Source organism: Malurus melanocephalus, unplaced genomic scaffold (genome assembly GCF_030028575.1).
Source record: "Malurus melanocephalus ecotype Western Australia unplaced genomic scaffold, MMel_1.1 scaffold_47, whole genome shotgun sequence".
Lineage (NCBI taxonomy): Eukaryota > Metazoa > Chordata > Aves > Passeriformes > Maluridae > Malurus > Malurus melanocephalus.
In genome coordinates, this window is record NW_026623279.1 from 1,316,226 (window position 1) to 1,339,892 (window position 23,667).

Sequence of the window (23,667 nt, forward strand, 5' to 3'; positions counted from 1 at the left end):
TATTCCAGAGTAAGAACATCTATTCCAGAAGTGACTGTAACAAAAAAKAAGGCAATAATGAAGGACTTGGAAAAATAATGTAGCTGCCAAAGCAAAGTGAGGAGTCTTCAGTGAGGAATCAGGGAAAAATGCTATCCCCCTTAAAAGCACCAATGGTGCTCTGTGTAGCACCAAGAAGTCTCTTGTTCATCTCCTCCATCAATCCAGTCACACTAAATTTATGAGATAGTCACAGCAATTTGCTATAAAATTCCCCCCAAATGCCTTTTAAGAGTTGTTAAAACTTTGAACTTCATCACCTATCTTATATTACACTTGAAAGTGAAGTCACRAAACTACCTGATAAAAACACACATACTATAAATCCATAAACCTACAGCACAAATAAAACTGAATGGCCAATAAAAAGTAACTTGGATTTTAAAAAAGAAACCAAACCAGAAAGCAACAAATTACTCACTAGAAAGTAATTACCTCTCACAATCCCTCCCTCCAACATTCACAAAGCAGCTCTGTTGCTCTTATTTACCTGGTCCAGTAGATGTCTCTGCCCAATGCAGAGGGTTAGCAGTAGGTGATCTTTGAGATCCCTTCCAACCCMAACTATTCCATGTTTTTATGATTCTGTACTTTAAGCATCCTAAGATATTTAAAAAAAAAAGATAACAAAATGTAAGAAAAAATATTGTCATAACTGGTAACACTCAAAACAGGGCATTAATCTAGATCTCGCTAAACACACATCAAGGGGTGATTTTGAAAAAGTCAAGCTGATTTGGTCTGAATTTGCATGCTTTCCTTGGACTCCTTTGGTAGAGAAGCAAGAATAAAACCTTGAACTTTCCTCTGATATAAACTCAATARCTTGTTTTAAAATATCATCACTTGAATTCAAACTTTGGTTATCTCACCAGTGCAAAGTGTGTGCAAAGAGAAATGTATGTCCAGTCTCAGGCTGATGAAGGATCCCAGTCTGAGAGACAATTGAGAGCATTGGAGACAGGCTTCTTTTAAAAGCATTTGTGCAGGTCAACTACTTCATTCTCTAAGTCACTGGCAGCTTTTCACATGAACAAAATATTATACTCAGAAATAGCCTGAGGATATAAAAGCTCCCTTATGAGCTCAGGCTGTCACCAGCACAGCTTTGGAGCTGCAGGGCAGAGCACACACTTCACCCACAGACACAGCAAAGTYCCACCCATGAACCAGAAAACAGAGGAACAGGAGAAATATTGACTGAAGGATGCTGTTCAATTAAAATAGACTTCRCCTTGAATATGACCTAACAAGCAGTGTCACTGCCAGCCACATCTGACTGCACTCAGAACTATTCTTTCCTGTTGCAATAYTCCCTGTATATACTCTGTCCAGTAGAAAGGGGACTGAAGTAGTCCTACTGATGTTTTACTGAAAGTGGCTCTCCAAAGATTGGATAATTCCAATCTAGAAAGTCAAATTCAACTCGTATTACAAACTCAACACAGCAACAGCTGTGCTCATGTACTGTTGCCATGAGTACATGCCTGTCAGCATGTCTGAGAGACGTTATGGAACAAAAAGGAATGCAATCTCTAACGCAAGGAGAGAAACTGAAAGTTTGGGTCTGTTACAGGACCTTAAATCTGAAAGTCTCTTGTTGTGCCACAGGAAAAGAAAAGCAGTCAATACACATTGGGGGAAAATGGAAGGTGTAAATTTCACTTACATTTGTTTGGACACTCTCCCCTCCCTGCACCTATAATTAGCAGGGAAGTTCTGCTTTGAGGTTCTGCCTTGGTTCACTTTGAGGCAACCCAATTCCATCATGGCTACAGAGACTTTGGCACAGCTTCACTTCAAGAGACAGTTTTTGCAATGAAGAGTTCCTTCTGGATTTGCTCTGCAATGCATGCAATTGGCACTTTTGCTGATGCACTTCATTTCAACAAATTGTAAACATTTTTCTTGGGTTTGTTTAGCACTCCTCTTTGAGTGTAAAGACAYGCAGAGTTCTCCTGTTAATGTTTTGAAGTGAATCAGATGAGCATGTTCACTGACATCTTCTAAGGTGCTTTTAGAAGTAGCTCAGCATTAATGTAGGAGAGAGGAGAGGGAAGCACTCCCCCCTTGTCAGAAGAACTCCTTCAACCAGGACTTTAGAACCAAAGGCTAACCCTGATCGGTTTAAGGGACAGGGTGGRTTAAGGACAGGTGGCACAGGACTTTGGCTACAGCTGAGATTGTGCCAATCAAATGTCAATATACTCAATCATGACAGATAAGGTTGTTCCTTCACTCAGTACTGAGCAATCAAGGTTCAGGTCAAGGAAATATCAGTAATCTACAAACATAAAATGCACAGGAGAGATAGGAAAGTGGGGACAAAATGCCTCTTCACTCTCTTGTGGCTGCAATGTCTATCACCTCCCTGAAAATCACACCAAACCCACTCTCTGTGTCACTCCTCCTAAGCAAGCCATCAGATCTCTCAGTTTAAATCAGGCATGAAATTCATTAATAAGATACCATAAATAAATCAACATACCCTTAGAGACTTTGGATTGGTATTTTAAGTCTTCCAAAATCATAGAATCATAGAATRGTCTGGGTTGGAAGGGACCTTAAGGACCATCTAGTTTCAACACCCCTGCCATGGGCAGGGATGCCACTCCCTAAATCAAATTGCTCAGGACACCATCCAGCCTGGTCTTAAACAGCTCCTGGGACAAGGCATCAGATACATTGCTAAAAATATTTGCATCCAGYGCTCTCCACTTTCCCTTAATACTCTCTTTAGACTGGGTCCATCCTTCAGTTTTTAATGAGCACTGGCTCTCTTTGCCCTAACTTCTTATGTAATCAACACTGCAGCAGCAACATAGCAAACCACAAGGGCAGGCAGTGTAAGAAAGGAAGCCAATTTCATTTTAATATAAAACTGATTTCATTCACTCACATCCTTGTATCCACATACAAGCGCCTGAATGTGCATGCCYAAGCACAAAATTCAGGAGCTAGAGCCCTGAATCCAGGAGGTCTGTCTAGGACTCCTTGTGGCAAAAAAGAGAAAAAGGGACACCAGCTATTGTGTCGTCAGCAAGAACAGGCTCGCTCTGGGAGGTAGAGCTCCTAGGGGGAGCTGTCAGAATTAAACCTGATAGGATTCTTTACTTTATCTCTAGGTTATGTGTGAAAACTTCATAAAACCAGGAGCAGGCATGATTACATAACTGCAGAGCTGTGATGCTGCCAGCTGGGAGCAGAAGCYATAACACCCCCTGTGGGCAGAATGCCACGGGACACATCCTACTGTAACTTCTTKCAACCCTGGACTTCACCGACACCAATGCTCTACAGGCTGATTTCCTTGCAACAGCATTACTTAACCTAAAGGAACCTGYCAGTGGCATTTCTTCTCTGCAACTTACAGGGGTGGTATGTAGTTTTGGCTTTTTTCCTGGGACTTCTCCACAGGGCATTCTCCCTAGAGATTCCGATGTAATTTTGCCTTTCTCTCCTTCTTCTTGCCACTTTATAAAGTGATCCATGGTGAAGTTTTCCTTCCCTTCTCCAGTAGGGGCTTCTTAGACTGACACCATTGACACAAGCAAAGCCAGCTCTTCCCCTAAACCAGCTTGTCAAGCAAGAAATTAGATTATAGYCACAACTCCAAGATCAACAGCTAGCATGAGAGGTAGCATGATCCAGGTAGCATGAGAGGTCTCAGATGTTACTGCACTAACAAGGTAGCAAGACACATGAAACAATTCTGACTACAAATATTAAACACAGGCTACAAACTTACGAAAGAATTTCCATGCTTACAGAGATGCCTTTCCCATTTTTTCAGGGTTTACATACAGGTTTAAGGTTTTTAAGCAGATTTTTCAAAGTCAAGGAACATTAGGTGTAGCTATTGTTACAAAGCTATACATTCCTTKTTCCCTCTGCAAAAATAAAGCTATAATAATTATAAAACAAACTTTTGCTCCTTATTTCTTTACATCCATCTCCTGCTTTTTGTGCAGCTCAAGTGGCTGTTTATGAAGGAAGGTGCAAATGTGCCATGCWATCCATGTAAGTGGGAGGCAATGGTACCACAGCATGTCCAGGCTGTAAAGCAAAACAGCACCAGCTGGTGAGAGACTGAAGCACACACCTAGCGATGTGGCAAGCTTTGAAATCAGGGATCAGGCAGAAAAGGTATGGGCAAAAGGTTCTGGAAAAGGGATTACACAGGTAAAGAGCAGAAAATGAAATAAAAGTTGTCCACAATCTTTAAAATAAAATAGTAATGCCAAACACAAAMCAAGTAGATAGTAAAAGAGGCAGCAGCAAATATTTCTTAGAGACCTAAAGATTTGTATTACAGAGTGGCTTGTTTGCATGCTTGCTGAGATGAAGTTTTTTTGACTACAAAACCATCAGTAAATTATAACAAYTCCTCACAGAAAAAGGTGGACTGAGCCTTCAGTTACCATAAAAGAAAGAGACAAGAGATGAAAATGGCAAGTGAAAAACCACCACAGCCAGATACTATCAAAATCCTAAAATACTTCTAGATCCAGTACTTCTACTCATTCTTTTGAAAACAGATGCATAACCACATCACCAACATAGTTATTTTTATAGAAATCTTGAAGCAAAATAAATTTTAAAAAAGCTTGTCAGAAGGAATCAGCAATGCATTCAGAAGCACTGACYGAAGGTTGTCTGTATCGTGTCACTGTGAAATGCAGAATGGGCACATGTACTCATCCAAGCCAGACACAAAGCTCCCACTGACTCAAGTTTATCCAAGACTGGACTAGAAATGTCCACAGAATAACCTTAGGGAGATCTCTGAAAGACATGCCCCTGTTACATGGGACACATCTGCTACTAACACAAATTCAGGCACTATTATGGGCAGGACAGATCAGATTTCCCTATGCCCACAGACTAAAATTGCCTAGAACAAAGCACAGCAGAACAATTACTTCTAAGCCCTCCCTGTGACAACTCTAAGTCAGATCAAAAGAAAAAGTTTCCTGGAAGAACACAAGGCCAGGTTTAAGCTGTGTGGGCTCTGTTACATCATCAATTTCTTATTAACTGCTTTAACAGAAAATCACAGCACTTCTGAATGGTCATTTCTGCCCCTGCCATCCTGTAGCTTCACTGCCCCTTCAACTACGACCATCTGTTGGATGAGAATGAAGAACAATAAGCAGCTTTTAAGGAGGTTGTTAGGAAAGGGAAAAAATTAGTCTCTTTCAAAACTAAAAGTTTCGCCAGAGTCTCCACCAAACAGTTCAAAACCTTCAGAAATCCACTTTTAAAAAGTTACTTAAAAATATGCTATGGTACCAAGAACAGATGTTATCCAAAGAGCTTTTAAAACTATGTATTTAATTAACAATTGCTAAATTTTGTTGTGTTAACTAGTCTTACACTGATTTGCAGTCTTAGGTTTTGGTTCTACAGGAAGCTTTTGTACCATTACTAGTTCCATTACTAGAACACAAAGTCTGAGAAGCAAAGACTTACGTCCCAAGTGTTGTTGGTTTTATATACAACTTTATTTTATCTTTGTAACAGTATTCAGGACTGAACAGCCTAACTACAAAAATCTCAGCTGGTATTCCTTTTTCTCCTCATCTAAAAAAATGGCAAGTAGAAAAACTTTCAAAGTTTTAGATGATACCAAACCATGTCCCMCACAAAAAAGTCAATAAAGGTAGTCTAGAACACAGTCTTAGCTGAGAAACAATACAGAATTCCAACTTAATTCAGCTGCTTGAGGAGGTACAGGATCCATCATTTCAGCAGCGTGAAGTCAGATGACTTTCTAACTAGTCAGACAGCCTTTCAAATCGCTGAGGTCACCCCCAATACAGTACACAGGTACTGTATTAACATAGTCCCTGCCTATTATACCAGCCAGGGTGAGTCTGAACTTGCTTTTAGTATTTTCTGTTCATTTTTTAATACACAATTTCTTCATGCCATTAAAAAAAAGTATTTACAGTTTGGTCTTGAACCTTTACTATTATCAAAGCCTACGTCAAGGATCCAGACTTGTCTCCTGTTCTTCACTTTCGTCAGGAAGTTCTTCAGCAGATGCATCACACACATTGTCCTGGCCATCTGTAGGCTGATTCAGCTCATCAYGCTCCCCAGCTGCAGTCATAGTTGTTTCTTCTTCCTCTTCTTCTTCAACTTCCCCATCATCCTCTACATCCATCTCAAACACCCGGACATGGCGGAGATTTGAACTTAACTACAGAGACAGTAAGAAGTTTCTGTTAATAACTAAATAAGTAAAAACCCCAATAGCATTTTAACTGTCAGCCAACAGCTTTGAAAATAGCCTTTACATTTGAAATGCAGGTTTCAAGAGAATTAGCAACTTTTTTATTGCCCTGCGGCCTGACAAGTAAAGCAAGCAGATCTATTACCTTCTGTTAAAGTTTTTTTTTGCCTATTAGACAGATAGGACTGTATCCTGACACACTTATAACAGATTATAAGAAAATAATCTACTTGTTAAAAAAAATATAAATCTTAGGTTACCACTTCAGTCAGCATAACTTCTTTAATAGCTTGCATGATTTTTCAGAGATAGGGCACTTACCACACAAGAAACTTTCCTAATGCCATTTACAGAAACATATTGAGCTTTCATATTCTCCAGCACTCTCCACTGATTCTCCAAGAAGACAGTACGTGTGGGTATCTCACCACTTCGCTCATCCAGCCTGCATAAAACAAGAAAAAAGTACAAAGCTGGTTCATAAGAAACAACTGCAGTTGTAAGAAAAACCTCCAGTTTCTCATGTCTAAATTTCACCATATGCAACAAGCAGATAAGCCTTTGAAATCATCATAATGCTGCTACAGATACTCCAGAGCAGGAGAYCCAACTGTACAGACATTGCATGAGTTAAAAATATTACAGCAGGTGAGAAGAGAGTTGCAAAGTCTGATCTTCCCACAAGAAACAGTTGTGGCAGGAAGATGAAGGTGGCTTTCCTTCAAACGTCTCCTCTGCATGAAGAGGAGTTTCTGAACAYAGTCCTGGATGCAATGCCTCCCCTTAAACCAAAGTTTGGCCTCCACGACCTTTCAAAGATGCAGCACTACTCCACCCACAGGAACTGTATGAAGACACTCTCTGCCTATTACAGCAGCCAGGATTAGTTTGAGTTTGTTCTTAATATTTGYTGTTCACTCTTCAATACACAATATCTTTGTGGCACAAAAGAACCAGTTCAATATGGCTCTTTATTTTGAAATAAAAATGCATCTTAAGCAAACCACCAGAGAAGAATGAGAGAAAAGTAAAAGCAAGGGAGATACAACAACTAAAAGACTGGATTCACTACTTGAACTACACTGGCCTTTGTGTGTGTGTGTGTGTGTTCACTTCCACCTTCCACCTGTGCTCTTCTCTACCTGTGCCAATGCTAAAAACCAGTACCAGTTCTGATGTTGTAAGGCTAAACTGACAAYATTTGTAAGGGTGACTGCCAGGGAAAGATGAAGAAATACCTGTGTATTCTYACTAAAAGGCAGAGGTATATGAATAGGTATGCTGAAAACATCCTAAATTGAAGTATTCTGATCAGCAAAGTCAGTATCTTCTAAAGAAAGCAGATTTCTGATTCTACAGGGTGTCTTTAGTTGATCCTTGCATTTCATGACAGTCAGGCACACAAGTAGTGTCAATCTAAAAAAAAATAATGCAAAACCAACCTCCCAAAGAACACAAAACAAACTATTGAGGAAGCTTCCACCTTCCCATCCTACTCTCCTGRAACAAAAAGAGTTTGTGTCTTTAAAATACTAACATATACACAAAGCATGAGTAATTGTACACAAATACAATATTTGCTTAATTTGCTTTTCAGTTCTATGTTTTCAGATTTGCTCAAACTTTCAATACCTTTCCATAGAATCCCAGACGAATTTCCTATCTTGGTCTTCATCTGTATATACTGAAGATAAAGGCAACTGAGCCAAAACTCTCTCCTTCCCCTCTTGTTGCACACTCTCTTTCAGAATGACAGTTACAGTTTCATCATCATAGAAGTGAGCATCCAAACAACTGTAACATCTATAGGAAAATAATTTAGAAAGCATCAATATAAGAGAACCAAAATATTTTGAAGTTGCATAGCACTCATGTTAAAAGGTATTCAGTATTTAACAGTGAGCTTTATTGTAAATGACAAAAAAGGTCAGTTGTGCAGCTATGACACTGAATGATARCCATAATATGGCAGATTCCTGTACCATACAGGAAACACTATTCTGAAGAGAAGAAAGAAGCAACTCATAAAAAAAAAAAAAACCTTACTAGCCATTTAACAATTCAGATTAAATGTAAGAAAGAGTAAATATAAACACTAAAGAAAATTTAGAAACACAACTGGAGGTACTGTGGGCAAATCACATCTAGCCTTTCTATATGAAAAGGACAAGTTTAGTCTATCATATGCCTTGTAAGATGGCTACATTCAGGCATATCAAGTTTTATCTTACTTAAAGAACATCACAGAGATAAGCAATACCTGTCTCCAGCTAGCTTTGTTTCTTGCATGTGTGTTAAAGCTCTAGTTTTCAACTGGAAAACTAAAATTTACTTGACTTTGAGATGAAATGCACAGTAAGACTCCCACAACTCTGCGAYTTCATGCACTTGTGCCATTTCTTACAACCTGATTCACCCAGGTGAGGTAATTTCAAAGTCAACTTCATGTAAGAAGAACACTATGAAACACAACCTTTAATTCAGCAAACTGGAAGAAAAGTCAAATACACTGACCTGGAGTCTGAGCTCTCATTTATACTGCTGTTCAAGAAGTTTCCAAACTCTACTGCAAGAATCCCATTACCGACAGACCTAGAACAACAGAGTTGATTATCTCAGTGACAAATACTTTTCCCTTCACAGGGAATCCAAAATCTCTAACGACAACTGTGGTACAAGATGGTGTAAGCCTATCTAAGCTTAGCACAATAAAGAGCTGCATGAGAAAATTATGTGATTGATGGATGGGAACCTTTTAAATTCTATTGCTCCTCAGAAAAATGTGGCTAACGGAGTCAAACTGAAAACTGCATCTGGCTTATGGGATACAATTCTTTGTCAAACTCCTGGCTCAATTGTCCTAGTCCTTACATTACTTGTTACTTCACAAGCAAAAGAGGTTGGATTGTTTTAGGTATCAATGAGAGAGGATATGGAAGTCACCACAGGGCAGTAATTTTGTCATCAGCAGCTCTCAGCTGGAAACACAAAAGATAGTTTCACCATGTGCTTTCCTCAGCAGTAAAATTGCTTTACAAATTCCCACCCCATCACAGTTCATTGTCTCCTCAAATTAAATGACACAGATTATAAAAATCAGTATTTTACAGAGAGSAGGAGTTTTTGCTGTTTTTTAAACCCAGCTCATTTCAGCTATCCCCCTGACAGAATKCAGCTTGAACAGTTGTATCAGCACAAGCAGTCTGTGACAAATCCCATTGAGGACACAGAAACTCTTGAAGGTACACAAATCTATACCCCAAAGAGATGCATTCTATTTGATGCACCTGTGAGTGCAGTTCTCATATTTCTATGAAAGTATTCTAAAATATTTTTAATACTTTCTAAAGCATTAAATTACTGAATGCAAGATATTAATCAATGAATACTGTTCACAGTAAGACAAAGCAACACTGGAAGCACGATTCTGTGTAATTTTTCAGAAGTTTGCACAAACAAGTAATTCTGTGAGCAGCAGTCTAAAGGAGTCAGATTTTTTTCCTTATCCTAGAACCATCTTGGTCTTGAGATGAGATTTTTTAAGTCTAATTGTGTTGGTTTTGCAACAAAAATATCTGCTGCAGCTCCTGCTGCAGTTTCCTGCAGCAYTTTTTAGTGTACTCCTCATTTTCTCTAGCATCCAAGAAAGAGCGTAATCATGGTGCTCATTCCTTACTTTAACAAACAGATTTGAACTGTAACTGTCTCTGTACAAACATGGCAAAGCTCACACACTTTTTCCCTCTTTTTGTCTTACCTGGAAGTATCAGTATGTCTCCTCAAAATGTGTATTTTAGAAATAGAATTTTCTAACATGGTGAAGAGAACGTAATGTAAATTGGATGTTTTGTCGTTCCACCTGCAATGTGGGGGAAGAAATGAAAATTTAGCTCAAGTTTTAATAATTGGTAAACTACATGGAAAAAGGAACAGCAAAATACTTACAGAAACGGTAGTTTACATAACTGAGGTGTGGAATCTTCACTGCAAAGGCAAGACAAAACAGTTTAAAAATGCTATTCATGTATTTTAGTTGCAAATTCATTATTTTCTTTTAGTAAATAAATACCTTTGAGAAATTTTGTAGAGAGAGATGCAGACTGCTTGATGCACTGACTTTCCAATTACATCCTAATAAATATAATAAAAATAGGCCATACAATACTGGGAGTTATTCATAAGCATATACGTTTTTAAGACAAAAAAACTTCAACCAACCAAAAGCCTCTGAGTMCATCGGAAAGAAAATTCTACCAATATTTATCCTGGAATAAATAACCCTACTGAAAACACTACTGTCACTTCATACACTTGTTTCACRTTTCTTCATAATATTAGACTAACATATTGCCAACTAACACAGTTACCTGGTACACAGCATATACACACACATAATTAACATTAAAACTAGATGTGGRAACAGAGTATGTTAAACAAAAGAATTCCCCATTATGCTCCCTCTAGCCAAAAGCTTGAGGCATCCCAGAAGTGGTGAAGTTGCTCTACAGCCAACTTATAGGCACTCAAAGGCAAAGATTAAACCTTCAGACCTTGCTAAGCATAACTACTACCTTCAGTTGACCACTACCCCTAGAAGAAAATTATCATTTATAAAAACTGAACTTACTGCTGGCTTTTGTAAACAGTGATCAATGACCCCTTCCATTTGCCTTTTGACAAAATGCAGTGACTTCTCAGGATAGTAGGGAAACAGAAGTGGGCTTTCTGTAAACAGATACAAAGTTAATTTAAAAAATCTCTATTAAAAATCTCTAATAAATACATTATTAAGTAATTCTAAAAATTACTTTTCCTAAGGACAATTTTTCAAACAAAAATGCTACCATTTTCCCCCTTTCTATTTAATTAAATAGGCAGAAAAAGGCAACTGTGGCAAATTCTATTACACAACAGTTGATGCTGTCAAGGTTTTTTGAGTTGCTGAAGTTAAACAAGAATAATTTTCAATATCTGTTCATTATAATCTTTCTTCTTTTTCACCACTAAACAACAAATTAGTCTCAGATTCCAGTGAAAGAGAAGGAGTTAGGACACTTCGCTCAGGTACAACCTAAGCATACTATTACTTTCTTGAACTGGAATTAAGATRTCCTGAAATAGACATCTTCTGGGATTCCTTCCAAGGCCACACTTCTGAGATTGGTACAGAAAAGATGGGGAACTCCCAAAACCCAGAAAATGGTAAATGACTGGGTAAACAGGTGCATAAACCCTGTGCAAAATATCAAGRCCCATTTATTTTATTCTACTCAGATGAAGACCAATGAGTAACACTACAGAAGTTAAGCACTCATAAACATGAAAAAAGGTAACTCTTCTACTTTTKTTACATTCTACATATATCTTGCATTCACTTCTATTTATCATGAAAGCACACTACCTTTAAGATGAGTACTATCTTTAAGAAAGTTAAACCACTGGTTTCCCTCTGTATTAGGTGGTGATACAAGGTCATCATCTTCATCTTTCAAGTACTAGAAAAGAAACACATTTTTAGGACTGCAATTTAAGAAGAGGGAATATTAAAATTCACCTTCACTATTGCCCCTAGTGAGTATGCTAAACATTTGTTCTTAAATTAACGTGTCATAGTCTTAAAACTAAATATTCCACCCCATTTAGAAACAATATGAAAAATCAACTATTGTTTAAGATCATATGGATGTATTTCCCTAAGAAACTGATTTTTAAATCAAGTCTGACCACAAACGTTTTGAAATCCAGTAATTCTTGCAATAAAGACAACAAACATATCAGTTTTACTAAAGCTGGCTTTTACAGTTTTACTACTGATGAAAAATGCTTCTGTCTTTTCCTAAAAATACAGCCTGTGTAAGGCATGGATTTAACCCCCTGCTTTTGTAATAATAAGGGGAAACAATTAAAATACTCTCTTTTACTATTACTATTGGTATGTCCAATACAGAGCAAAAGGGCCATGGAAGAAAAGTGGACACAGCTGTAAAAGCTTCTCTATCTAAGGATTTTTTTTATTTATTCTTTTTGCATTTATTCCTTAGTTCTTTACCTGGCCAACTCTCTCCACATTGAAATATTTTCCTTTACGATTGTAAAGTTCTGGTGCCTAAAAAAACGAATGCAGACAAACCCATTATTTACACACAAAGTTAATGAGAAGTAGTGAACAAAGAGATGATTGAATTATTTCATTCTAAGATTTTTCAGGCTCAGTTCTTGTCAGCAAAAATAGAGTCAGATTCTGCACTTGGAAAACCAGTATTACTTACCTCATTGAAGTGCTCAGTAAGAAAATCAGCAACAAAAGTGATATCTTTTTGAGTCATCTAAGAGGAAAAAGAAAACAGTGAGGAAAATAAAGGGTAAGAAATACATTTCAGTGAGCACAGAACACACATTATATTATACAGGCTACATAAGCACATCTCCCTCAGCATGTGCTCACAGGGCAAATGCTCCAGCCTCTAACTTGCTTGGGAGCCCTCTGCTGAACTCATTCTTGTTTGYCTTGGACAGAAGGGTGTCAAACCGGAGATGCAATTTGAAAACTGCTAAATAAGGATAGTAACTACTTCCTGTGACCTCCTGGCCATGGTTTTATTATTATTTATTTACAGCCCCGGTCACCCCTGCCCACCTTTGCCAGGACACACTGCAGGCTCATGCCCAGCTTGTATCCAGTGATTCCCACATCATCTCAGTAGAGCTGGCATCTGTCCAGGCAGCTRGGCTCCAGCTGTGCAGTCACAGCAGGTTAACCAACCCTCCCCAGGACAGAACCTTGCATTTTGTCCTTGATGAACGCAGGAAGTCCCTACCTGTTCATTTCTTTGACCTATCTATTTCTGGAAGGCTCCTCTACCCTCAAGTGAGGGCAGTGTGATAGTGGCTGCAAATCTGATGYAGGTATTACTATATTATTATGTTTTCCTTCTTCTCTACTGGGGCATTGGTAAAGTTGCTAAAATCTCATTCTGGTTAACTTAGTCATTTAGGGCACATAAAGAGCTGTTACACAGAGACCTTGCATACACAGGGTACTACACACATGAGGGTTAACAAAGGAAACTGAAAAAGCAATTTGTGCATGACATTATCTTAGTGTGAATCTGCAGACATCAACTTTCTCAAAAAAATGACACAGATACTATCATTTAAGTTTTGCAACAACAAGAAACCTTAAATTCTGCTTTCAAGATGAGCAGAAATCAGAGAATATCACCATTTATCAGCAAATGTTACTATTACCTTGTTCAGCTCTGGAAGTACATGATCTTCTGACATCCTCAACATGGCTGAGGGAAAAATTACATTCTTATTACATTAATACTGTTTTCCAAATATTCTTAATTTTTCATGTCTGTGTAATAAGACACTGTACTGTTGTTAGAATAGAAAYGATTTATTCATTCCAGAAAGAGTCTGGAATGAAGAATTACAAATTGAGGCTGAAATTAAGCCTCACTTRTCCCTCTAACCTGCATTACAAATCTTGAAGAATTTTTATATCTCTAATCTTTTCCAACTGCATTACACACTGTATGAGACCGAGATAAAATTATTATTAAAAAGGCTCATAAGAATTTGTACATGTATATACTAAGAGTAGTAATATGGATGCATGTGAAATACATGAAAACTGTCATGCCCAGAATAATATGTTTTAAGAGAATTGCACAGGATTAATTTTAAAGCAGCAAGGCTTGGATACAGTTTTCTGTTTARTCTGAAACCAAACAAACACAGTGAACATAATATTATCACAGAGAACTCTGACAGTTCTGCTTTCTGCAATTTTTAAATTAGAACTATTATGTTCCTGCTACTAAGTGCTAACACTCTGTATCTGATGCTTTYACAGTATATGGTAAGAACACTTATGTTTTGTGCAATAGTTCTAAAARGATCAATTAAAAGTTATAAACTTATTTATAAACACTTTATAAAAACAAGCAGGCTAAAATAAGCATTCTGCATTTCCTTCTAATATTTTCTCTGCAGCTACACAGACACAACTGAAGGTKGCTACTAAGTGCACCTGGACATTCAGAGACTGTTTACATCTGTGCAGAATCTTATAAGAAACGAGGTTGTCATAGAGGAAAATAGCAAGTAATAGAGTAAAAGAGAATTAGGCTATACTTCAAATTTGGGGTAAACTAAATAAAGTCCTTWATTTTTCTCCAAATCAAGACCAGCCAATTGTTCATGAAGCAAAAAAGTTTGGAGCAGCATTACAGGTCAAGTCTATACAATACCAAGTATTGTATAATATTATTTTACACACACTAATTTTAATTGAGAACTATTGAATTTATAATCTGTGTTTGATATTGTAATTACTGTTGCCTCATCAACTGTACCTCTTTACATGTGTCCAGAAATTTTCTATGATAGAAAAAAATAAAKAGTTATAACTAAGATTGGCCTAATTATTTGTCCATGTTTCAGTGCTTACAGTATAAAACAAATACTGGATTATTACTATGTCATCAATCTTACCAACATAGAGCCATCGAAAAAATGCCTTGAAGTTTTTCATACTACTGTCAATAACTCTAAACAAGAAACAAGAAGAGATATTACAAAATCTGAATGTCACAAGCTGCTCCAGGTTAAAGTCTCATCTTTACCACAGCAATGTCTGCAAGCACTACCAGATTTTTTTCAAAATGCCCAGTGCAACATTCCATGTAAGACTATTCTTGTGGTATGAGTCTGAGATGCAAAGGGACAAGATGAAAGCCCACCCCCAACAGAGGAGTCTTGCTCTCCCAACCTCCTCTATTCCCAGCCACATCCATCCCCTTCAATACAAGACTGAATACGAATGTTTTTTAAAATCCCCAGACTTCATACATACTGAAGCAGCTCATTTGCCTTCAGGATGAAAGAACCAACAGCAGTAATAGCCTCTGTAAAAAAAAGCTAACCATTATTATAAAGGTTTCAAAAATAAAATCAGAGCAGGTAGGTAGCACACACACTACTGTACCTTCAATTCCAGATGCATCTAATCCCAGAGACTCGTATTTCTGTTTCCACAAAGCCATCCCTTTCAATTCACTCAAGTGGTATAACAGTGCCTCAGAGCCACTAGGAAGGCAGAGGAAAGAGGCATCATTTTTTATTCACCCTCTGGAAATTCATTGCTCTGCTGCATGCTACATTTTTATCACTTAATGCATGAAGTGCAAAGCTTTATAAAGTGGTCTGACATGTATAAGAGATAAGCTGTTACTTCAGTGAAAAGCAAATATTGTCCCAATGATTTTAACCACCACATAAAGTAAGTGTGAATATTTTGCATAGATTCTATAAAACACACCAGGCAGCAATTTACAGGTGATGAATCGCTGAGATTGTTCAAAATACTTYAATAGCTCTCTACTATGAAAAAGTAAAATAATACATTTTGCCATGATTACAGTCTCCAAAGCAGCACACCTACATAGAAAGCACCACCAATGCAGCATATTATCTTTTGGCAAAGCATATAATATGCCATTTAATCTATAGTTAATTGGAAATTCTGTGACTTACCTCTGCAAATGACTTATAACCAACTTTTGTATACTGGAATAGGAAGACTCTATGGACTGACCAAGTTTTTTTAAACCCTGTTAAMACAGAAATACAATCATATAATGATGTTTTGTTAACAGGAACATTATTAGAAAATATTGAAATAGATTAGTTCAGTATGTTTAAAAAAATATTAACATACCTTTACTGTCAATTGGTTCATTAGTAATGCCTGAAGTTCCAAACTGAAGAAGATGGGGAGAGAACCAAATATGCATTTAATTTTGTGTTTCAACATCAAGTGCAAATGCATACTCAGATAAAACAACAGTAACTACCTTGCTTTGCCCCATAACAACAGCTGCATAAACTCATCCTGAACAGAAGTGGTTGTATTCTTTTCCTGTCAGTCAAAATGATTGAAATAGATTGGTGAAGAGATTAAATCCAGGTCATCAACTTTTCTCACAAACACTTAATTTCAAGTATTTCAGAGAACCTGCCCCCATCCTTGAATATTGAAATGAGACTGATCACGGGAAAATTTTCTGACCACTGAAAATATTTTAGTATTTCAAGTTATCTTCAATTGCATTACCCAATAAAAATTACAAGCAATTTGCCATCACCAAGAATCTATTTTAAAAATAAATAAATTACATGATTCATTAACTTCTGGCCACTCACTCGTCAGTGAACACAAAATTTAAGYAAATCCAAGAGCATCTTAAACATGGATATTGTATGTGTTCTGTTGAACTAGGCTGTAAATGTTGTTGCTCAACATTTACAGTAATCAGTTTATCAATGGCTAAAGTACAAAGAGCACACCCTTAAATAGAAAGCAACTGATCAACAGCTGGGCAAGCTGAAAGCTATCATTTTTTAGAATTCAGAATAAATAAAATTAAGTATCACAATATAATCATGCTTGATTGTACATGGGTACTTCCAGCATAGAGCAACTGACACACARCAGGTTCCACGCTGTCTCTGAACTTAGAGACTGTTATGTGGAGGCATCATGATTAAACACTAAGATATGCAGTACACTAACAAGAACAACAGAACTACTGCAAAAAGTGTTTTTCCAAAAGAATGGGTAATCCTACAGTACCTGTACAAACTTTGTTAGTCGTGAGTCCATCTGCATCAATATTTCTTCCCATGCTTCACACATGCATGTCAATGACAGTTTTATATACTGTAATGCAGAAACTGGCATTAGTATTATTTCCATTCTCCCTTTCAACAACACATTCAAAAATTGGATGTTACAATGCAAAGGGAACATATACTGTAGATCTTATACAAAATTTATTATCAAAATTCCAAGTTGGAGCTCTACATTTACTTAAAACCAACTCAAGCTTCCTATACTGGAAAACATTTAATTCACTTGTGTTAGAATGTCAAAGCCTGCAAGAACCGTGAGACCAAAAGGATGGTGTAACACAACTGTACCTGTAACAGAGTTGAAATGTGAGTAAACTTCCGGGCCATCCGAGTTACCTCAGGTAGGTAACTTGACARTAGACTAGTGTCCAACTATAACAGATGAAACAAGCATCAAGAGTTAACAGCTGATTTGTCTTTTAAGAAYATATAGATTACAAAAATTAAAAGACATTATAATTAATTGAAAGAAATAAATTAATTGAAAGGACCACAGAAAATCTCTCAGTTCTCATTTCCTTAAAGTTGATTTTAAGAGGAAAATACATTTAATTCAAAGAASCAATAAATATTTTTAATACATCTGTAAAAACTCCTGATAAGGTTTCATATTTTGGAGTTCTAACAGAAATAGTTTYAAGGTTGACTGTTCTGGATAGATAGGATAATCAAAAGCATTGCAGTTATGCCTTTGTATGCAGAATAAACAAAACCTGAATAACTATAAATGAATAAAGAAATTAATTAGTTATTTTAAAAGTAGTATTTTAAAAGAATGCCTCAGATCACCTTTGTCAGTCTCATCAGTGAAACTGCATGTTAATATCATAAATTTAAAAGCTGAACTGGGGTGAATTTCAGCAAGGATGGAACTGGTAGTTTGTGTTTTTTCTGCAAACAATGAGAATGCAATGAAGCTACCAGAATGCAATTTAAAAAGCAGTTTCATTTTTAAAAGACATTTTAAGATTAGTTTACTTGCCTGAAAATACGTTATCTCTGCTTCGCTGTCTGAAGAGCTTTGTATCTCTGTAATGAGTGATAGTGATTTCAAATCACTAGACAAACACAGCCCACGACATGAACCTGCCACCTGAAGGATTCCAGTTTACAGGTTAATAAAACGTCTCATTTCCTCTAGGATTATTATTGCTCTAACACATTGACATATAAAGATGACTGTTTTCAACAACGTGCAAAAAGTAAGTTTAATTTTCAGCTCCTGCTCAAGAATAAAGAGCTACTGCTGTTTTTATTGTGTATTAACAATGAACTTTGAAACAAGATGTTAAATTTCCCAGTTACAATGTCTATTAATAACCAACAACCCAATCAATTAGCTTCTTTAAAATTCAGCAGCCCACTTTCACTTTTGTGAAAGTGTATATTTTMATTCAATATATATGTATATTCACTGTATATGCATATTTTCACTCAATTCAGCTGTAGTTTGGTATATGAAGAAGAAAAAACATGGAAAAGAACCAAACGTACCCCAGTTACTGTAGCAATCTTGAACATTCCATAAGCATAAATCTCAATAAATCCTGAGCTGCCRCCAAGGACAAGAGCATTAAGTCTATAAAATAGAARAATGTGTTGACAAGCAYACTGAAAGAAATTTAAAYGYACACAGATATTGATCTCAATACTTWAATTCCATCCCTTTAAAAATGTTCMTCYAAAGAATYACTGCACTAAAGGAAACACTGTGCTACCTTCCACAATACAAGAAATTTAAAAGCAAACAAATTAACTTGGATTTTATGGAYAAAACCTATCTCTAACATTTACATTAAGGGTATCAGTTATTACCTTAACTGAGAAAATAGAGAAAAAATAGCACAGTTAAGTCACAGAGTCCTTTTTCACTAGAAGTATCAAGCGTCTAGCAACAATCCACCTATATATAAAGGCTGCAAGCCATTCTTACAAAGCAACTTTGAGTTTATCCTAACTACATGCAGAGTATGTTTGTCACACTCACTCAGTGGCACCCCTCAGCAAAACCTCAAAGACAATAAACATTTGAAAAGGATGCAGCAGCAATAAGAGCCACAGAAGTAACAACATCATCACAAACAGAAAAACAGAAACCCAGTTCAAAGAATAGAGTGTGGGACAGGCAGGTCTGTGTTTTGCTCACTTATTAACACCAATATGCTGCAGGGGCTTGGGAAAAAGCCCACAAATATAAGAAAATTGACTGCAACTTCTACCTGTTATATCCCTAAATAAATACATGTTGTAGCAGAATGTTTCTGTTAACACCAACACAGAACTTAGAAAAACAGTATCTTAAAAACTTTTGCTTTGATTGAGTGGATGAAGGGAGCAGAGAATTCATAAAGCTCCTAAAACATAGGCATCTCTGTCTTTCAAGCAAGGAAATGCTACTGTAAGAGCTTTCAAATTTTAAGGAGTAACTGGTGATAGACAGAGATGCAAATTTGAATTAAGGAGGATGATTCTCAGTGGTGAGACTGTAAGAACAGTGAAATGGAAAGAACAAAGCACAGACATCAAGTGCCCTCCTCAAAAAAGCAGCACAAGGTACTGCACAGTCTCAATCTGCTAAACTCCAAACCAGCTGCTCCTCATGGTTCTCAATAATAGATGTTTATTTTAAAGTAACACTAATACAGCTAGTTTCAGAGCTACTTGTAAATTTAGATTTGTCACACTCCTACAAACTCCCAGGAATTCTCTGTATAAAACACACATTCAAAAACGTTACCAAGACCAGCTTAAGTAACATATAAATCAGCCTTCAAAAGCATCCCAAGAAATCTTCTAAGAAAAAGACACCAACAGCAGTTGCTGATAAAGTGCCTAAGTGCCTCATAATCCCTCTAAACTGATGGGAAAAGTTGTAAACTGAGGGAAACTTTTTTTTTTCATATATTCTTTTAAGTTAATCTTTGTACATTAAAAAAAGACATTCCATATAAGTTCTTGGAGACTAAAAACAATTACAAATTATTTAAAAGTAAACTCACTTATCCATTATTTTATACCTTTAAAAAAGCAACCAAACAAAATGCCTCAACCAACAACAACCCACAGACAGACTTTACCTGACATCACCCAGAAGCTTCATAATCTCATCGGACTTTTCTTCACTGAAAGTACAAAACATGGTTAGGATTTATGTAGCTTGTCTCAATGCCAGAAAACAAAATAAAACAAAAAAATATAGAGCTGCAACACRACAATTTCTTACCTGAAAATTTTTGCAGTGGTACTGTAACTGAAAACAAAATAATTACTCTCAGTAACAGTGATCAGACATCCATAGAGCATTAAAGAAATGACATCTTCTCAAGCTTACCAGTGTAACACTTACTTTTTTGGTAGTGCTGGTAATTTAGGCAAAAGGAGGTTTGATTCATCCTCAGCATTGTAAAAGGAAGTAAGAACACTGAAAAAAAGGTAATACTGTCTTTATTACCCAAGCTGTAAAAATGAGAAGGGACTTTTTTTTTAACTCCAGTGTTAGTGCATATATTCAATATGTTACGTATATCGAAGTTAAAAGTATCAGAGGATAATTCTTTATGGGGCATTTAGTAACGTATCAAGTGATCAAATTAATAAAATAACTGTTTTGTCTTTTTTTTTTTATTTCCGGTGAATTAAGTTTGACTCTGCTGGCTCAGAGGCTTGCCACCAAATCCTTCATTACCTATAATGCAGCTACTGTCAGAGACTTTCTGTTTAAACTGTCTCCAAACCTGCAGTACAACCCATCCACACCTTAATAGCTAGAGGCACACTGCAGTGAGAGGAAGATGAAAGCACCATACTTAATATCACACCTGAGATATGTCAGAAGGTTGAGATTCTCCAYGGGAAGCTAAGCCTATCCCCACCCAGAGAAGAATGTTAGAGTGATTTAAGACACAGTTATTRTCTTGCTATTTTAAGACTGATGCTTACTGGAGGTGAGGAGGGAAATCCTCAAGTCAGGATCTTGCACCACTTGCTTAAATGTTTTATTTAATTATGTTCTTGCATTGCCATAATTGCATACCAGAAGTTTCTGTAACTCAATGGGACTGTGATATCCTCCAGCTCACAAGTGCTGCTAAATATTGTTTAATCACACAGAGTTCATGGTCACTAGGGATCATCTGACTTCCCAAACAACAGAATTGCTAATGGGACTGGATGTGACACCAAAGACAAAACATGACWGATGCAAACACAAAAATAAAGATCTTGAAAACACCAGCGAAGAAAAATTTAACAAAGTAAATGAACGTAACATTCTTATCATTAGTTTACTACATTGATTGGTGTTGAAGCAAACCAGATCAGAAGACAGGCTGTACATGCTGGTCTTAAGAGGGAGGTGCTCAAGATCACACTGAAATTTAAAGTATAACCTAAAGAATCACAAGATTAAGATTTCAGCATTAAAAATAGYATATGAAAAGTGTCTATTCTAAAAAAAAAGCAAAATTTTAACCAAGTGGTGAAAAMCAGCCATAGCTGARGAATACTGTACTATTTTATGGGACYGCTTGTAACATAACAAGTATAAAGTATCAGTAAGATGGCATTACATAGCCCATAATTTACCACTTTTTCAGACTCACCTGCTTTCCTCAGTTACTTCCATCCAATGCATGTATGTAATAGATAAGTCCACAGAGAAGGAGTGCAAGCTTTCAGGTTTTTCTACATCACACAGAATAATCCGCTTGGTATCAGCAAGGCCAAAAGCCAAAACTAGAGAACAACAAGTAAAATGTATAARTAACCAATATGCAAAACTCTGTTTTCTAGGTCAGCATAAAATACAATGCTCCTTCAAAGCCAACTACTGGACACTTTTCTTTGTCTGCATACAGTCCTTCCAAATTTGCATTTGAAATCCACTTACTGCAATGAAAGTTTGAACTCCTGTCATGTCTGAAGTGATAAATTTAAGGCAAAGGTCTGATTTTACAATTATTTATCCATATGTTGAACTGAATATGCTTCTAGCACTTCTAACAATAGTTTTGATAAAGGAGAAACTTCCAATTTTGCAAACTTGAGTCCAATATGATATATAAAGACTTTCCACCAGAAATATTTGGGTTTTATTGCAACAAAATACAAATTAGGACTTGCTGAGCAAGTTTTGCATCATTTTCTTTCTAACTTTCTTCATCCATAATAGCAAATAGGAGGCAGAGGTTTCTGTACTTACTTCCTTGTAATCATAGGTAATCAGCTCAAAAAGAAGTTTCATTAACTCCTCAGATGCCATAATAAAACAATATAGGTAACTTCTATCCACATGTTATGGAAGAAGGCTGTTCCCAATCTCCCAACTCCGAATCAAAAGTTGATTTCAGGGCTAAGTTTATTAATATACTAATTTTAACACTATTTTTGTTGATAGAGAAAAGGCTTTCTTTTCCTTCTCTGGTCTATACTTAGAGCAATTTTAGCCTAAGAAGTTCTGCCTATGCTAGGTAAGCTTATCCCTTCAATCAATCCTGGTCGGACAGCTTGCTTCTCTCCCAACAAACACACAAAATACCCTACGTAGTTAGGATGGTGAAGTTTTGCCATTACCTGAAAAGAAGCATTTGGGACATAAATGTGTTTTACACGTCTTTCTTGCAATTGCATTCAACAGTGCTAATCTCTCTATCACTGTGAACGAACCTAAATAAAATTAAGGCACCCTTCTCTTCAAACACAGTTTACTTATAAATTTCCTTCACATATGAGAGCTCTCATCATTCACGATTTCCCATACAATTTTCATCACACCATATCACCTCATATACTTGACATTACTTTTTCCATCTGGTCTCCAAGCAAGAGCAGTCACTTCTTTTCCTGTATTTTCATTTGGAGGCAAACTCCACACTCTTTGAAAGTTTGCAAGACGATGAAGTAAAACCTACAAAGCAAAYACATGGAAGACAAACTTAAACCACACTCTCCCATTAACTACCTTTTGTAAATCAGTTCAAGATGCATGCGTTTTTCTACCAGTTTTTAATTAATTCCTGTGTCTTAAATATCACCTGCTCCTCTAGCAGCTAATTCACTAYTATGCTCTTTTAGAAGACAGTACACAGTTTACAGCGATATAGAGAAATAAACGGAACCTTGTAAAAGGATAGAAGCTCCGAACCAACACGGAGCAGACAGCCTAAAAGTACAAGTCTTGTCTTCATGCATGATCCCATATTGCAGTTCCAGCGAAAAAAGTACTTAAAAGCAAATTTAATTTAAATAGGAAATTTCATGCACTTTATAACTCCACAAACATAAGCAACGTGAACATCGCGCGTGAATTTRATCGGAAATTAAAATGCAAAAAATGAAGGGGCGGCAAGTATTAAGAAGCCTGATTTTTAAAAATTGCTATTCCTAAATGCTTGGCCAGGCTTTCAAGAAATACGCCCCAAGTAACAGCAAAGSCATCTCGGCCTGCAGGAAGAGGCAGCGCCAGTCCCTCCTGGGCTCCTTCCCCGGCACCCGCACTCACCTCCCCCGCTCGGTTGGCCAGGGCGATGAGGTCCCTTTTGGGGGACCAGGACATGAACACGACCTCCTGCGGCAGCTGCTTCTCGCCCACCTGCCTGAAGGAGGGCATGGCTGCGGCGCTCCGCCGGCACCCGGCGGCCATCCACTCCCGCTTCCGGGGGCGGCGCTTCCCGCCGCGGCAAGGAGAGGGG

At 37.0% G+C, this 23,667-nt stretch overlaps 1 protein-coding gene across 1 annotated transcript; it reads right to left on the reverse strand.

Moving 5' to 3' along the window:
• Positions 1–5,402: 5,402 nt before the first annotated feature.
• On the reverse strand, positions 5,403–23,665 carry ANAPC4 (anaphase promoting complex subunit 4). The gene is made up of 28 exons (XM_057365061.1): positions 23,478–23,665; positions 22,778–22,883; positions 21,580–21,712; positions 20,325–20,399; positions 20,202–20,228; positions 20,056–20,100; positions 18,473–18,557; positions 17,961–18,071; positions 17,267–17,350; positions 16,920–17,006; positions 16,141–16,205; positions 16,005–16,047; positions 15,821–15,897; positions 15,273–15,373; positions 15,141–15,192; positions 14,780–14,835; positions 13,526–13,572; positions 12,547–12,603; positions 12,327–12,383; positions 11,679–11,772; positions 10,905–11,002; positions 10,347–10,408; positions 10,223–10,261; positions 10,035–10,136; positions 8,792–8,869; positions 7,910–8,080; positions 6,599–6,722; positions 5,403–6,244 (listed from the first exon to the last, which is right to left on the reverse strand). The coding sequence occupies exons 1-28, from the start codon at positions 23,616–23,618 to the stop codon at positions 6,029–6,031; spliced, it is 2,433 nt and encodes an 810-aa protein (XP_057221044.1). The 5' UTR covers positions 23,619–23,665; the 3' UTR covers positions 5,403–6,028.
• Positions 23,666–23,667: the final 2 nt, after the last annotated feature.